Source organism: Mesoplodon mirus (assembly GCF_964341445.2).
Source record: "Mesoplodon mirus genome assembly, chromosome: 14".
Taxonomy (NCBI): domain Eukaryota; kingdom Metazoa; phylum Chordata; class Mammalia; order Artiodactyla; family Ziphiidae; genus Mesoplodon; species Mesoplodon mirus.
Window position 1 is genome coordinate 83,052,112 of NC_138990.1, and position 17,625 is coordinate 83,069,736.

General features: G+C 44.9%; 1 protein-coding gene across 6 annotated transcripts in view; it reads left to right on the forward strand.

Annotated features, from left to right (window-relative positions):
• The window catches only part of ANTXR1 (ANTXR cell adhesion molecule 1), a 296,666-nt gene that overhangs the window by 175,354 nt on the left and 103,687 nt on the right, over positions 1 to 17,625 (forward strand). For all 6 annotated transcript variants that reach the window (XR_014295968.1, XM_082643354.1, XM_082643355.1 and 3 more), the window contains exons 15-16: positions 8,781 to 8,876; positions 9,399 to 9,566. Coding sequence is in view for 5 of the 6 variants with exons in the window: in XM_082643354.1 (XP_082499480.1) it covers positions 8,781 to 8,876; positions 9,399 to 9,566 (264 nt within the window). In the remaining variant the exon portion in view is untranslated. The remainder of the gene's footprint in view (positions 1 to 8,780; positions 8,877 to 9,398; positions 9,567 to 17,625) is intronic.

Below are 17,625 nucleotides of genomic sequence, written 5' to 3' on the forward strand. Positions count from 1 at the left end.
GTACAATTATTTGGAGCCCCAAGGTACTGATTTTTCCTGTAAAACAGACACTTGATGGATCTCTTCTCCCTGCAGAGATTTATGCTTTATATGTGTAGATCAGAGTGAATTTGCCACATCGTCCAAACAATCAGTGGTTCTAGAAACAGATGGTGCTGAAGTTTGCCAGGCAGTAAAGAAAATACAGTGGAGGGGGATATGCTAGTATTCCAGCCTTGCATAGGATATTAGACCTTCATCATTTAAAGGAAGAAAAATGACTTAAATTCCACCGTAAATTGTCCAATAAGCAGGTCTGGTGCATGTGTGGCCTGGAGGCGTTAAAGGCTAATGGTGAGAAGGAGCATCCCTGGGCAGCAGTGCCTGCCCAGTGCTTTTCCTGATCCTCCGATTACTCCTGGGTTAGCTGGCCTCCCTCAATGCAACACTAACCAATTTAGAAGCCAGAGTACAGGTCTGCAAACTTAGTGGGATCAGAAGATATATTGGTGAGGTTTCAAGTTCATTGTCCTTAATCCTTAAGGTCTGTTGTTGCAAAGCGAGCACCACCCCCTCACCATTCGTCTTCCCAATGCCTTTGTCAAGTTTCCTACATACAGAAAAAAAATAAATAAATAAGGCTTACATTTAAAATTCCATGTGGCTCTTATATCCTGAATTATAAGCTTGTAAGCTAAGGGATTTAATAGCTGCAATCAATTAAAGCGCATCTTGTTGGAATGCTAACTTTCTGCCCAGAAATCAGAGGAGGAAATTACATTTCTGTGCACAGAGGAGGGAGGAAAAAAAACTCTCCTGACATCCACAAAAGCCTTTTCTTAATCCTTCAAGAGAAAGCACCGTGGCTAGTTCCCCGGGTTCCAGCTTGGCTGTGGATCTGTTGTGTGCAGCTGGGTCTTATACTCCCAGAGAAAAATAGGGCAAGAAGCTCTCGCTGAGGTTGCTCTGTTTGCCCTGAGGTGAAGAATGTTCCCTTCACTCACTATGTTCAGTTAGCGGAGTTATTGCCCTTTTCTGTTGCTAGCTCTGCATTTGCCTTTCGAAGGTGATGTGGCAGCCACCATGGCCAAAATGGTGGCTGGAGACTTAGGTCCAAGACTGTGGGGTGTGGTTGACCCCAGGCCCCAGCATCTAGCCTAGGACTCCACACACAAAACAAACTCAATAAGTACTTGTAGAATGAAGTCTGAGAGCCAACGATACAATTTTGGAGGAAAAAAAAAAAAAAAGCCCAAGCTAGTAAACCACCAAGAAAGAATAGCTAAAAGCAAGAGAAAAGAGGTAGTTGAATTTTTCCAGTTTCATCCACTATTCTTTTGTGTGTGTGTGTGTGTGTGTGTGTGTGTGTGTGTGTGTGTGTGTGTGTGGTACATGGGCCTCTCACTGTTGTGGCCTCTCCCGTTGCGGAGCACAGGCTCCTGATGCGCAGCCTCAGCGGCCATGGCTCACGGGCCCAGCCACTCCGCGGCATGTGGGATCTCCCCAGACCGGGGCTCGAACCCATGTCCCCTGCATCGGCAGGCGGACTCTCAACCACTGCGCCACCAGGGAAGCCCCACTATTCTTATGGAAGTCATACTTTCACCTCAAGAAGGCAGACCTGATTTCTGAAACAGAATGACAACCTGAGGACACTTGAGACCTACCAGGTTCTGTTAGACCTATAGGAGTTTCCAGGCTGGCCGGGGCGGGCTGCAGGCTGTGCTGATTACCTGGGCATGCGTGCTGGCCCTGATTGTTCCTTGGCCCTGTGAATTAAGCAGGCTTAATCTCCTTCCGAATGTGTTTTGGCAGAAAAAAATAAAAAATAAAGAAATCCTACAGAAACGATGACATAACTCAGCCCATAAAAGTATTTTATACAAGGCCCTAAAAATCATAGCCTGAAGCTAGACAACCTTCTCCACTGCAGCTCCCTGTGTTCAAATCCCAGCAGCCTTTCAAGCACAGCTCCTATGCTGTAATTCCTTCCACCAGAGCTAATTTCTACCTTCTCCACATTCCCAGGGTATTTATTTATTAAACTTTTCCTTCTGCATCAAAGTTCAAGACCATTAGCTATACTTGAAGGTCAGGATCTATATCTAATTAATCTTTGACTTATTCCCCAAAGAGCTTAATACAGTATCTAACATTCAATAATTAGCCAAATGAGGTTAAATAATCTCTGCCATGTATATGAACAGGCATCAATCATCCAAACTTTCATCAGCTCTGTAAGCATCATATCTTAAGGGAGGTAAATCTACTAAAAAATGAATAAACTTAGACAATGGACACAACCTTATAATGAGCTCTCGGTGATCCTCTTTATTAGGGAATATCAAAATGCATAATATAAAAAGGCATGACTTTTTGAGATTTCGTGCAACCAACAGTAATGTTTCTGTATATAAAGACAGGACAAAGAAAAATTACTTGAAATTTCAAGCTCTCCACAAAAACAAGGAAGCTCAATTTTCACAACCAAAAAGGGCATTTCCTGGGTTAAGGGTCTTCTCTAATTGGCAACAGAGTGAGGATTCCTCACTGAGTCTCTAGTTATTCCAAACAATTGGCAGTTTATGGGAGAATCAATATTGCAGTACTTCATCTGCTGATTTAGTTCTAAGTGTCCTCACCTTCCATGGATTTTCTGACCATTTGAGAGGGAGAGGGATGTGTACTGAAGGAAATGACACTGGGTGGGCATCCAATTAACAATAAGTACCTAGCTTTGAATGATGAATTTATTTCTAGGCGTATTATCATGCTCACTGACCTAACAATTTCTCTGTGACAAGAATTTTTTAGATGGGAAAACTGAGCTATAGAAAAATTAAACAACTTGTCTAGGAGCAGACAAATTGAACTTCTTAATAGCATCAGGCCTGTTACCTCTCACAGCTGTGTCTACACAGACAGCCAGACTACCTACTCTGGAGAGGTGAAGGACCAAGCTTCTGCCAGGCGTCCTTTTTCCAGTGGACCTCTGACACACACTGATACATACATGCACACTTGCACACACACACACATGTCTGCTCCAATCAGAGGTCCTGGAACAGACCCAGCAGTCAGTCTTCTATCTTCAGTAGTTTAAAATGGAACATTGCTTTAAAAAATAAACACACAATTCTTTATTGAAGAACACAAGACAGTCACTGTGTCCATCACTGTGTGTGTGTGAACAGATATGATGGTACCAACACATACAGTTAAGTCAGTTGGAATTTTTTGGTATTTACAAACAGAAGTGTTGATGAATTTTCCTGACTCGCCAATTCACTCCTAGGAGTTCATCTCCAAGGCTGACTGACATTGGAGGTGACCTCTCTGGCTTATCCCCAAAGACTTCAGATGAGACAGAACAGCCAGGTCTACTTGAGGTCTGCCCTCCCCTCCAGAGCCTCTTGGGCCTGGGAGTTTCTGTAGCCTTAATCCTTTGTTTCATGTCGCCACCCTCACAAAACTTACCCCTCTGTAAACGTAAACGATCTTGTTGACAGCTGCATTCTCTCTGTTTTTCTCAAAATACAACACTGTGCAGTGGGGCACAACTACAGTTGCTTGAGCGAGTGAAGGAAGGAATGGACAAATACAGGGCCCTTGTTTGGGGCTACATAGGGTTTATCCTAAGGCTTTAAGACGTGTTACAGTTCAGTGACCTTTTTAATGAATTCAAAGTCTGATTTAAAACTGTTTCCTTGGGCTCCATTCCGTTTCAGTTACGTTCTCCCTTCCATAGGTAGTTCGCACTGGTACCCATAGTGAATTGGAGATTGAGAGCCTATTTGGGTCAAACTAGCCGTCTGTCTCTTCTGCCAAATGGATGTCAGAGAAGCAGGAATGTTAAAGAGTTTGTAGACTGAGTCTCAGAGGGCCACCATATGCACAGCTCCAGGGGGCGCTATTCACATCATGGCCTATAAGGAGGAGTGAGGCAACCCCAGGATCAGTGATCTCACCCCTTCTCCTTGCTGGTTTGCTTAATAACTAACTAATTGTTAACTATCTGTTGAGTGAGTGAAGGTCAATACAAGGGACCGTGGCCAATACAAGAAGGGAGCATTGAATTCTCTGGGGAATCAGGGAGTTCTTCACAGAATAGGTTACATTCGAGCAATATCTTAAAAGACAGGTAGAAGAAGTGGGAAAAGTTTGTCCCGAGCATATGGAGCAGTGAATGTTGAAGCATGGGGCTCTACAAAAGCCTGGCATGATTAGAAAGATGGAAAGTTTCAGTGTGTGATGGCAGCACAGGACTAATCCAGTTATGGGCTAACCAAATGTGTGCATCAGACTTCATATTTTGCAGCTTTTTTCCTCCTAGAGCAGGTCTGCCTGAGGACAAGCAGGTCAGAATGGGCCTCACTGTCTGAATCACGTGGTGCCACTTGTGTTACCCAAACATCAGACAACTGGATATCTGGGGCCACCACATCCTTTAAAATTTAAACACAACTTCCCCTGATGGGAAACCAGCATCCCTCCCTAATCTCTGAGGTTTCTCCAGGCACCACTGACTCCATTTCTGGTTTCTTCTGTCTTATCTCCTCTCAGAAGGAGATAGATACCATCTGACAAACCAGATCCCTCCATCCCCCAAAGGCATCACTGGCACAAAGCCATCTGCATAGGGAGTTTTACTGAGGGTTTAAAAGTATGAGTGGGTTACAACACAGTGCAGCCAACGAATAACTTCCGACAGACTGTTAAAAAGCCCCTTCATTCCACTCCTGGAAGGTTCTCCTGGCCGTCTCGGGGGGAGTGGGGGGCAGGGCAGGGACTGGCAGTTTTCTGGAGCTCAGTTCCACTCTTCTGCTCGTCTTCCGCTGACCGCCCACAAACCCCTGATTCCTACAGCTTTGCTAACACAAAGCAATTCAGCTCCTCCAGCCTGTCCTCCATTTATCATACTGGTGGTTTTTCCCCTCCCTGCGACATCCTTAAAGGGCAGTTTGAGGGGGACTTCCCCCAAAGCCCTTATACTTGATTAGATGTAGAAATTCACCTCGGGTACTGACAATTCTGTTAGTGGAATTGCTGGGGACTATGATTTTGCTCCATCAATTTTTGGCCAAATGAAAAAAACACATCAAAGTTTCCCTTCTCTTCTGAAGATTGCAAAACCCTCCCGTCTCTAGAATGTGTAAACAGAGCCATGGTAACTGCAGGGAAATTCTGACTCTCCCTTTGGTCAAACCCCGGGCCTCTGTGTTGTCTTTTGGTGTTGTTGTTTGAGTTTGGCAGGCGAGCTCGGGTCAGGGGATTAAAGGCAGCCTTGGTGTATCAGGAACGCGTGGAGCAGTCTGCAGTCTCGGCATTTCCCGTGTGGGATGTGGGCCCTGCACATGCGCAGAAGGCCGGCCCAGCCTGGGTACCCAGGCACCGCGGAGAAATAGAGCCCTCGGGGCGGGAAGAGAGGAGCGGGAGGGCGCTCCGTGTGCAAATATAGGGGGAATCCCAGACAAGGAATCAGCAAGCCAGATCGGAACTTCTCTTCATTTTTCTGGATCTGACCATCCTCTTCTGTGCAATGAAAAGGCTCAATTAGATGGTCTGTAATGTTTGTGCTCCTGTCATTTAAGAAATTAGGAGACTCATAAGACCTTTTCAGCCCCCTAGTGAATAAGAGCAGCTTTATTCTTGGAGTTTCATACATTCTTGGTGCTATGTTCAGTTTAGGGTGACTTAATTTCAGTTAGGTCCATTGAACAAGGCACTAGACCAGACACGCCCAGGCTTTTTGAAGCCATGTTTCATGTATGACACACAGACACACTCTGGTGGTAAAGTTTAACCATATAAACTTCCTGGTTGACATCATCATCAGAAGCTTTCTGAAATTATATCATAAGGTAAAGTACTGTGAGCTATAGTATTTTCTTGCTTGGATCTTTATTTTATTTTATTTTATTTGCTTTGGCTTGTTTTTATTTATTATTTTGCCATGTTTTATAGTCAGAAGTCTTCAAAATTAGCAGCTACAAGGGTTGAGAAGTAGAAAACTAGCATTTGTTTGAAAGCATCAAATGGTTGGAAAAGAAAAACAAAAAAGGGCAAAACCTTGAATTTTGTCAACACTGAGAAACAATCAAATGAGAGTGTGGCTGCCTGGGCTCAAATCCAGCTCCACCACATTCAATTTGGGTGACTCAGTCACTTAATCTCTCTATTCCTTCTCTGTAAAATGGGTGTAATAGCACCAACTACCTCAGTGGCTATTTGTGAGCTAACTGGTTTATTTTATTTTATTTTTCATCTCTGGAAATCAAATTTTATTAGAAATACAAAAACGGGATAAAACCTTTGAGACAATTTCTTGTCTGTTGGGCCTTTTCTTCCCATGTCCCTTAATTATCAGATCTCTATTGTAAGGGATCCAAATACATCTTAAGAGCTTTGTCTTACCCATTAAATTTATCTGACAACATGTAGGTTTGAAAGATTAAAGATGAGCTAACTGGTTTAATATTGATACATGTCAAGCGCCCAGATGAGTGACCGGCACATACACGGTAAAGAGTACATAAATCCAGCTGTGGTTATTGTGAATTCAATACTTGCAAATATTGAGCACCTACTGTACACCAGGCTCTGTGCAAGATTTAAAATATAAGGGTCAACAGAATCCACTGTGCCTTCAGGGCACACAGTCCCACGTCCAAGAAGGACATATACGTTGAAGAGAGAGAGAGACACAGAGAGAGACTGACCCATTCTGCTCACCTGCCAGAATGTTGCAAGTCCTCTGGTCAGCGGTGATCACTGTCCTTTAGATGTATTCATGTTTTTTTTGAATTTTTAAAAAGAAGCCTGCCTATTGCAAGCACAGCAGGTCACCCTGGGAGTCTTAATGTGTTACGTGTTACTGTTTTGCTTTGTCACCTCTGGCTCTGATCTCTCTTCTGCCGACCCGTGCTTTATACCCTGCCCCATGCATGGGATGCCCCTTTCCATACAGTGACGGCCCCACATGGGACTCTACTGCCTCTGCAAATGCCTCCAACACAAGTCTGTAGGAGGCCCGCTTGTTCGGAGTTCATCTTGCTGCTTTGCTGACCCCTTTTTTAGCTTCCTTTCCCTACCCAGGAGGGAAATTACGCCACCACCTTATAGCCCATCCAGGACCGTAGATGGTGAGTCTTTCTCCCCACAACAGGAATAATCACAGTGCCAAGATGAGGCACAGTTTTGCTGATTATCCTTCCCTTTTCCATCCATAAACTTACAAGCTCCTTCATCTTGAAAAATATAATCAGTGCTAACTTCCTGTCTCTGAGCTAAGTTGCAGACACTGAGTTCACTGCTTTATTTGAATCATCTCATTTAGTTTATTTGTAAATTCAGCAGATAATTCTTGGGCTTCTACCACGTACTAGATGCTGTACTAAAAGCTGAGAAGAGAACAGTAAATATGACAAATAACCAAAAGTTTCCTTGGAACTTACATCCCAGTGTGCAGAGACAGACAATAAATAAATAGCAAGCCATGGTAAGAGCTAAAAATAAAAATAAAACAGATTGATGGGACGAAGAGACTGGGACTACTTGAGAAGGTTGTCCAGGGAAGGCCTCTCTGTGGAGTGATAAGAAGGATCCAACCATGAAAAGACCAGGGGAAAAGCCATTCCTGGACAAGGGGATGCACACAGTCCCCGAGACAGGAATGCATGCAGAATATTTGAGGGCCAGAGAGAAGGGGAGCGTGGTAAGGAAGAAGGCTGGAGAGGTGAGCAAAGGCCAGAGCTCGCAGGGCAGAGTCGGGGTTTGGAATTTATTCTGCTGCTTCGTGGAGCATGGATCGTAGGTAAGAGGACAGCAGGAAGGTCCGTTAGGAGACCACCTCCGTGTCTAGGAGAAAGCTTATGCGGACTTGAGACCAAGGTGGTGGAGGTGGTGATGGAGGTACAGTTGGAGAAGTCACAAATTTGGAATCTTTTAGAAGTAGCGTCAACAGAGCTCGCTGGCAAATTGAGATGGGGTGGGAGAGGGACAGTGGGGGAGAGAGAATTCAAGAGTGACTCCTAGGCAGAGGGGAAGACTATGGGAGGAGCAGGTCTGAGGTGGGGAAATCAGGACTTCTTTTTGACTTGGTATTGCTTTGTTTTGTTTTAACCTCTTTAGTGGAGTATAATTGCTTTACAATGGTGTGTTAGTTTCTGCTGTATAACAAAGTAAATCAACTATACGTATACATATATCCCCATATCTCCTCCCTCTTGCGTCTCCCTCCCACCCCTCTAGGTGGTCACAAAGCACTGAGCTGATCTCCCTGTGCTCTGCGGCTGCTTCCCACTAGCCCTCTGTTTCACATTTAGTAGTGTGTATATGTCAATGTTACTCTCTCACTTTGTCCCAGCTTCCCCTTCCCCCTCCCCGTGTCCTCAAGTCCATTGTCTACGTCTGTGATGCGGTATTGTTGAGATGTTGATTAGTCCCCCAGGAGGAGATGTCCGTGTCAACGGAGTTCAGAGGAGTCAGGGATGAAGATGTAAATTGACAAGTCATTAACATGTAGATGGGATTAGATGAGATACCCTATAAAGGAGTAGAGATGCAGAAGAGAACAGGTCCCAAGAATACACCACAGTCTAGCCACGTAGTGCTGCTCTTTATTCTCACTTTACAGGTAAGAAAAATTAGCTTAGGTAGGTTAAGTGATTTCCCAAGGCCCCGGGGAAGCGGTAGCCCTGGGATTTAACCCAGGCGGTCTACCCCTATCCACTTTGCGATAGTGGACACATTCATACAGCAATGGTGCTTTGCTTCCTTCATGTGTCACAATCTCTCTGCAGGAAGAAGATGATGATGGTCTGCCTAAGAAAAAGTGGCCTACGGTAGATGCCTCTTATTATGGTGGGCGAGGCGTTGGAGGCATTAAAAGGATGGAGGTAAGAGGACAGCTTCATGTACTCATATCTATGTGCTGACTATTCAGGGACGGAAAACCAAAACAAATGGGTGAAAACTCACACTTGAGGTCTAATGAGGATGTGAACTGTGAGGCATCAGATGGAGAGATGGCGGGTACAGCCTCTGACCTGTGCACTCCTGTATCTTGCCCACTGTGAGTCAGAGCGGTTCACGCATTGGCTCAACCCCACCCGCAGTGGTTTCTTCTCTCACTGGAATAAAATTCAAAGTTCTTGCCTGGGCCCACAATGCCTTTGCACGTACTGTCCCCACAGCCTGGACAGTTCCTCCCCCAAATATCCATGCCCCTCGCTGTCTTTCTCTGCTCCTTTAGCCCTCCCCCTTGCCCTTTTTCCACACCACCGCTCTTCTCTGACCCTCAAAACCCAAAGGAAATGAGGACTGGGTAGCACATCATACAGTTATTTGTGATTCTCGTTCTCCAGAGCCATCATATTTTATTTTGTCATTTTGGTTTTTTTGTATGTTATTTATTTTAGGTTCGTTGGGGAGAAAAGGGCTCCACAGAAGAAGGTGCTAAGTTGGAGAAGGCAAAGAATGCAAGAGTCAAGATGCCAGAGCAGGAGTACGAATTCCCGGAACCCCGAAATCTCAACAACAACATGCGCAGGCCCTCGTCCCCCCGGAAGTGGTATTCTCCGATCAAGGTGTGCCTCTTTCTACTCAAAAACCCATCCTCACTCCTCCTAAAACACTTACGTAGTAAGAATCAGAATCTTTTGGTATGATAAAATATCAAACCAGGGCTTCCCTGGTGGCACAGTGGTTGGGAGTCCGCCTGCCGATGCAGGGGATGCGGGTTCGTGCCCCGGTCCGGGAAGATCCCACATGCTGCGGAGTGGCTGGGCCCGTGAGCCATGGACACTGAGCCCGCGCGTCCGGAGCCTGTGCTCCACAACAGGAGAGGCCACAACAGTGAAAGGCCTGCGTACCACACACACACACACACACAAAAAAAAATCAAACCAAAATCCAGCTTATCACAAAGAAACAAATTTTAAAATCATGGACTTGAAAGTATAAGTGTGTACTTTCTCAATTTCCACAATATCAAGGTGAGAGCTGGGCTTTTTTAATGGAAGTATAGTTGATTTACAATGTTTTATTAGTTTCAGGTATACAGCACAGTGATTCAGTTTCATGTATATATATTCTTTTTCAGATTCTTTTCCATTATAGGTTGTTACAAAATATTGAGTATAGTTCCCTGTGCTATACAGTGGGTCCTTGTTGGTTATCTATTTTATATATAGTAGTTTGTTTCTGTTAATCTAAAACTCCTAATTTATCCCTCCCTGCCTCGTTTCCCTTCTGGTAACCGTAAGTTTGTTTTCTACGTCTGTGAGTCTGTTTCTGTTTTATAAGTAAGCTCATTTGTATAATTTTTTTAGATTCAACATATAAGTGATAGCATATGGTATTTGTCTTTCTCTGTCTGACTTACTTCACTTAGTATGACAATCTCTAGGTCCATCCATGTTGCTGCAAATGGTATTATTTCATTCTTTTTTTGCAGCTGAGTAATATTCCATTGTATATATATATATACCACATCTTCTTTATCCATTTATCTGTTGATAGGCCTTTAGGTTGCTTCCCTGTCTTGGCTCTTGTAAATAGTGCTGCTATGAACATTGGGGTGCATGTTATGTTTTTGTCTTTTCTGGATATACACCCAGGAATGGGAGCTGTGCTTTTTAAAATCACCATGGCAAAGTGGTGGAATGAGAGTGGACTAGGAGAAAGTGACTTGGGCAGTAACCCCAGAGGATCATTATAAATTACAGTAACATCTGGTAACTTCACTGGTCGGAAATTCCATAGTCTTAACAACAATGGCAGGATTCTCCTTAATGCCTAATCTCTGTTCCTTTTGCCATAACATAAGCCCATCTCCCTTTATTCAAGCCACGCACTGGTGTATCAGGACACGCTAGTGGACTGTGTTGGCCATAGATCTGATACTCACTCTTCCTGGCTGTGAGCAAAATGCCTTATTTCTCCAGTATCTCTCTTCCCCCCGACAGCTCCAGGGCTTAACTAAAACCCTCTTTGACTTATTGGGAAATTTAAGTCATAGGAGGCAGTTAATGCTTCCTAAAGTCCTCTTTTCTCTTCCTGTTGGGTGCAGGTATCTTTGAATTCATGTGATTCATCCAACACCCTTGCTCTGTGGTCTTGCCCATAAGCATCTACACTAAGCCAGTTGTCAGAGAGCACTAGGAAGTCGTAGCTAAACAGACTGACATAATCTGTCCCCATTCCCTCGTTTCCTGCCATGGAAAACTGAGATGCTAGAGTCCTTCCTCTGCCCAGGTCTGGAGCCCAAGGCTCCATCTCAGGTCTACGGCCTCTAGTTCTGTGCTGCAGACAGAACTATGCCAAGTCCAAGGACTCAGAGAAAGATTCAATATAAGAACCAGCTCTCATCACCACCCCATACACACACACACACACACACACACAGCTTTACCCTTCTTCCAGTGACAACAAAAATAACACCCATCATTCGCTGAGATATTTGCTAATTTTAGAGCAGACTTTCTGCCATGAAATCAAAAGAAATAACCATTTTAAACAGTGGAGGGAAACTTTCTTAGTAGTTGTCTCTGCTCTGCAGAGCTACCTCACGCTCAGACTAATCGCCGTGCATTTCCATTTTGGTTTGACGTGTTTAACGTGGTGAGATTCTGTAGATAAGCCACCCCTCCCCCCAGGGAAATGGGTTGAACTCTGGAAAAATGTAGGCAAAATGTGGTTTGCTTGACTAACAGCTGTTTGCTTCTAATTATTTTCTAATGTGGAACATGCAGTGGCGTGCATACATGTGCAGACAGGAAGGAGCCAAGTAGAATCTCAGAGACGAAGACGAAAGGGGATTTTCTATTATGTTGTTTTCAGGAATCTGTACCTCGTGACTAATACAACGTATTTGGTAAGAGCCAGGTTTTCATCTCTGTAATCTTGGACATTGAGAGAACATTCATTCTATTTGAAAAATTCAATTTCTGCTTGAGAGCATGTTATTCATCTGTTAACTAGTGGTTTAGGACTGAGTTTTACGAAATAAATGAGGATATGGACAACTAGATTTAGAAATCTCAAAACACTCCCAACACACACTTGGAATTAGATCCAGTTCAACTGAGTATTTGTTGTGCACCTACTCTGTGCCAGGTACTGCTGGCTATTGAGTGTATGGAGGGTCTCAAGCTTGGCTGAGAATCAGAATCACCTGGGAGAGCTTTAAAAATACAAATTCCCAGGCCTGATGTCTCAAACCTAATGATTCATTCTCACGATAGGCTTTCAGAGGCTCTCTGGCCTTCAAAACCTGCCCACTTTTTCTCATCATGTGAAACTCCTTTTTTCCCCAACGGCTCCCTTTTCAAATTTCTCATCTAAACTCCCTAAGTGAGACCCCTCTCTTGCCCTTGCCCCAGTTATCGCCCTCTCCACAGCCCCTGCTCTTCAGCCTTGGTCATTGTGTGTGTGTGTGTGTGTGTGTGTTTGTGCATGTATATGTGTGTGTTTGTGTGCGTGTCGTGTGTGTGTGTGCTGCTTCTCAAAGTGTGGTGCCTGGAGCAGCAACATCAGCATCCCCCAGGAACTCGGTAGAAATGAACATTCTCAGGCCCCAACCCAGATCTACCAAATAGGCAACTTTGGGGGTTGGGCCCAGTGACCTGGATTTTAGCAAGTCCAGTTAATCAGTTGTCACCCAAGGTTCCAGCCAGCCTTCCAGAGGAGGCTCCCTGAGGGCGGGAACTGTGGTGCATGGCAAGGTGGCCACAATCATGCCTCAGAGATTTGTCAGAAGTCTCAGCCAGGGGACCATGTTAGGTTTCACACGGGCCTATTGTTCCCACAAACACAGCTGCTGGATTAATGTTAAGTGTTGGAAAACTGAGTGTCAAGGAATCACCAGAAAAGCCAGATGGAAAAAACTTGTGATGCTGGTGGGCTTGCTAGGCGTCAGTAGGACTCCCTTGTTAGGACAAGAAGAAGTGTGAATGGTCCTCCTGCTGCTGGGGCAGCTCACACCAAGGCTTACTTAGCACACTCATTGTACCATAGCTCTTTTGGGTAACTGCTCCTGTTTATGAGTCTTCCCTCCACCAGATTTGACCCCCCGGAGGCACCAATTATGCTTAACTCATCTTTGAATCACCCATAAACAGCAGTGTACCTGGCACGGAGTAGGGATTCCACCATCTCTTGTTAAAGAGACACACGGGACGTAATTATGAAACAACTCCCAGAGCATCAAGCCAGATCGACTTTCTCCTGTGACCCACACAAATCACTTAGGTACTCTCGATCCAAAGAAGGTGACACTCTTCTTGCCATCTCTTTGAGGAAAGGAGAGCAAAAGAGGTCATCTTATGTGTACCTGGACAGGTGGGCGAGGGAAGGGCGAGAGCAAGGAAGTTTGAGAGTAGAAGCACAGAAAGGAATTCAGAAGTCATAATGTACACTGTTGGTCCAGAAAAAGAACGGCCTTGTTACCAGAACTTCAGCCTTCACACTGTTTAATCCAGTGCATGGTCCACGATGAGCCACATTCTAGCCACAATGTCTATACACATTCACTAGGCCTTGGGCAAAACATTCAGCTTCATGCTGTGCCATTAACTCTGCTTCCCTTTCCTGAACCCTCTCACCGGATTTGTCACGGTCCTGGCAGGAAACAGAAGGCACCCTCAGGAGGGTTGAAATCACACAGATTGGGGAAGGGTTAAGAGAGCAGGGACTACTCTTCGTTGCATAGCAATGGTGAGGCACCCAGGGACTAGCAACAGTGAGAGCTGTTACATCTCTAGGCCTGAAGAGCAAGGAGGCGAGAGGGTGTCACTGGAACCAGTGAGAGCTGCAGCTCCGGAGAAGAGGCCACCCAGTGGGAGCTGTGGTCACAGAGAGGGTCAGCTATCTAAATCTACCCTGATCCGTGTTTTTATATGGCCCACAAGTTAAGAATGGCTTTTTGTATTTTTAAATGATTATATCAGCACCTACATAATAGCCTGGAGTTTGCCTCTTGACCTACAAAGCCTAAGATATTTACCCATTGGCTCTGTACAGAAAATGTTTGCAGACCCTGCCCCTATAAGAATGCAGCCACCCACTCCTCCTTGCATATTATGTGTGTTGAGTCATTTAATCCTCACAACAACCCTGTGAGGTATTATCTCCATTTTACAGATGAAGAAACTGAAGCATAGAGAGGTGTCAGTCACTTGCCCGAGGACACACAAATGGCAGCTCGAATTCAAATCAGGCAATCTGACGTGAGTCTAGGGATTTCCCTGGCAGTCCAGTGGTTAGGACTCCATGTTTCCACTGCAGGGGGCGCGGGTTCGACCCCTGGTCAGAGAACTAAGATCCTGCAAGTGGCAGGGCATGGCCAATAAATAGATAAATAAATAAATAGATAGATAGATAGATAGATAAATAAGAATGCAGCCACCAGTGAAGGCAGGGCATAAAGAAAGAAAGAAAGAAAGAATTTTAAAAAAGAATGCAGCCACCAATGAAGGCAGGGCTCAGGAAGGGAGCAGAAGGAGCAAGCACCAACTGCCCCTCATCTTGCCCTTTTACCTCCTTCTTTTTTAAATTGAAGTTTAGCTGGTTTACAATGTTGTGTCAGTTTCTGCTGTACAGCAAAGTGATTCTATTATGCATATATATATTCTTTTTCAGATTCTTTTCCCTTATAGGTTATTACAGAATATTGAGTATAGTTCCCTGTGCTGTACAGTAGATCCTTGTTGGTTATCTATTTTATATATAGTACTCTGTATCTGTTCATCCCAAACTATGAATTTATCCCTGCCCCCCTCCACCTTTCCCCTTTGGTAACCGTAAGTTCGTTGTCTATGTTTGTGGGTCTATTTCTGTTTTGTAAATAAGTTCATCTGTATCATTTTTTTTAAATTCCACATATAAGCGATATCATATGATATTTGTCTTTCTCTGGCTGATTTCACTTAGTATGATAATCCCTAGGTCCATCCATGTTGCTGCCAATGGCATTATTTCATTCTTTTTCATGGCTGAGGAAGACTCCATGGTACCACATCTTTATCCAATCATCTGTCGACTCTCATCTCCCTCTGATGCCACCTGTTGGCCAAACCAAAGGGAAGCTAGATGATGCCATCTGTAGAGGTCAGGCTTCCAAGGCATGGAGCAAGGAAGGCAGAGAAACACAGAGAGTGGATAGCGGCAGGCAGCTCATGGAGGATAACCTGCCCCACTATAAACAGGGAGAACACCTCCACCCAGCTCAAAACTTTCAGGAGGTACTGGGAAGAGTCCTGGTTCCCCAATGAAGGTGGTCAGAATCATGTACACCTTTGAACGGGTTGCATTTGACTCGCTTTTGCATACATTTCCGGAAATAGATTTGAGGAGCAGAGAAGCAGGGAAGCGCATTGCCTAAGCACATCCCGCAGGAAGTCACTGGGAGAAAGAGTCCGCAATGGGCTGCTCCCCGCCGTCGCCCAGGCTAATTTAAGGCACTGACCACACTGACCACACTTCACCCTTTCCTCATTCCAGGCTCATGATCAAGAAATTTTCCGATATTTGGCCTGAATTTTTCTTTGCTCAGTTTTCACCCCCTGGCTTTACAGCAACCCCGTGCTTCTCGTTAAATTGGGACTGACCGTTTCAGGCGAGTTAAGTAATGCCCAGATGTATGACCACCAGAAAGATTAAAACCAGGACTGTTTTCAGGTTTGCTGGAAGGCTTGCAGCCTTCAGAGAAATGATTTTTCTCCTTTTCCAGTAGCTCCTCCATGTGACTGGCAATGACAGAAATGACAGCTGAAGGACAAAAGCCAGAACCTGGCTGGCATGGCGGACCGGCCTGTGCTGCTTGCAGTGCCAGGGAGCGGGTGGTCTTCTGTTCAGTTTCTTTAAGGTGAACCTGTCATCCCTGGCCTTAAGCACCTCAGCCTTGTAATCAAGCAGCATTCAGTGGTGAAATGGTACTGAATGAAGCTATATGTAGCCTAGTAAGACACACTGGAGCCTTAAATGCTGTCAGATGTGCTGCTGATGTTCAACAGACTTTTTTTGTCCCTCCCCGGCTACTTTTTAGAATGGTTCCAAACATGTTTTAAACAGAGACCAAAAGAAAAAAGAGAAAAAAAATTAACCATGAGTGATTTTGTGTGTGTGTGTGTGTGTGTGTGTAAGGAAAGTTTCCAACTTATGCATTAATTTATTTCATTTAAAGGGAAGCATGGGTCACGATATTTACCATATATTTTAAGGTGTACAAAAATTAGTGTTAGGGTTTCCCTGGTGGCGCACTGGTTGAGAGTCCGCCTGCCGATGCAGGGGACACGGGTTCGTGCCCCGGTCCGGGAAGATCCCACATGCCGCGGAGCAGCTGGGCCCGTGAGCCATGGCCGCTGAGCCTGTGCATCCGGAGCCTGTGCTCTGCAATGGGAGAGGCCACAACAGTGAGAGGCTCATGAACCACAAAAAAAAAAAAATGTTAGTCTCTAATAGCCCTCTAAGTTGAACTACCCTCAAAATTCTCAACCTCTGACTAACTTCCAAATAGCTGAGGCAGACAAACCAGAAGAGAAGACACAGCTGCTGCCTGGCCCTCCATCCCCCCCGCCCCGCAAAAAAAAGAAAGAGAGAAGAAACCCAACCACAAAGCCCATGCGCCAAGATGCTTTGAGTGTTGGGCCTCACAAACCTCCCTGGCACAGTCTTCTTGTATAGGAAGAAACAAAAGCGAGCATTGACATAGAACTCCCAGTTTGCCAGCCTTTGTGGTATGAAAGGTATTGATTGTCTGAGGCTGAGGTAGAGTTTGGGAGCCTGGAATTGGTACATTTCTCATGTTATAGTCAAAGTGTGTCAATTTCATATGAAAGAAAGGTATATATAAATATCAGCTAATGCACTCTGGTGGAGGGTTCCCAGGATGGTAGGAAATCTTTGAGCTTCACAGAAGCATTTCTCTTCGGGAGTGAGGACCAGTGTCTTGACATGCACCTTGAAGAGAGACGCATGCATTCGGGACACTCAGATCTGAGAGAAATAGTGGAGTCAACTCAAAGCCTCCCCCCAGGAGGAGTGGGTAAAGCCCGGGGACTGCTTGGAAGAATCCCCTGAGGCTCTTGTGTCCCTAAAGGGATGTTATTAATGAGCCCAGTAGCTACTGTCTTGAAATGATGGGCTTTTGCCTCCTCTCAGAAAATTAAACATAGGGGCCTTTGTTGTGCACTTCTGTTTGACTTCTGAGTTATGTTTATCCTCTTCTTGGTTATAAACACTCTTATTCTAAAGCTTACTTCAGCTCTTCTTGCATAAAAAGCTACCTGGCATAGGAGTAGAAAGAGGTATAGGATGCGTAGATTACCAAGATCATTTTCTGTGCCACACAGAATGGGGACTTCAGGTTTATTTGTGGGACATTCTGAACTCAGAACACTGAGGGTACAACCAGAACTATCTGGTCTCACCTTGGCCAGGACAACTCATGGTAGCAGCTCACCTGCATGAAGGGTTAACCTGGGTGAAGCATGTACCACAAGTCAGGCACAGTCCCAAGGGCCTTTCCTGCACTCACTCCTTCATTTCTCACCACCACCCTCAAAATTAGAAACTGCTACTACTCCTCCTGTTTTAGTGATGGCAAAACCAAGGCACAGAGAGGTTAGGTAACTTGCCTAAATTCAC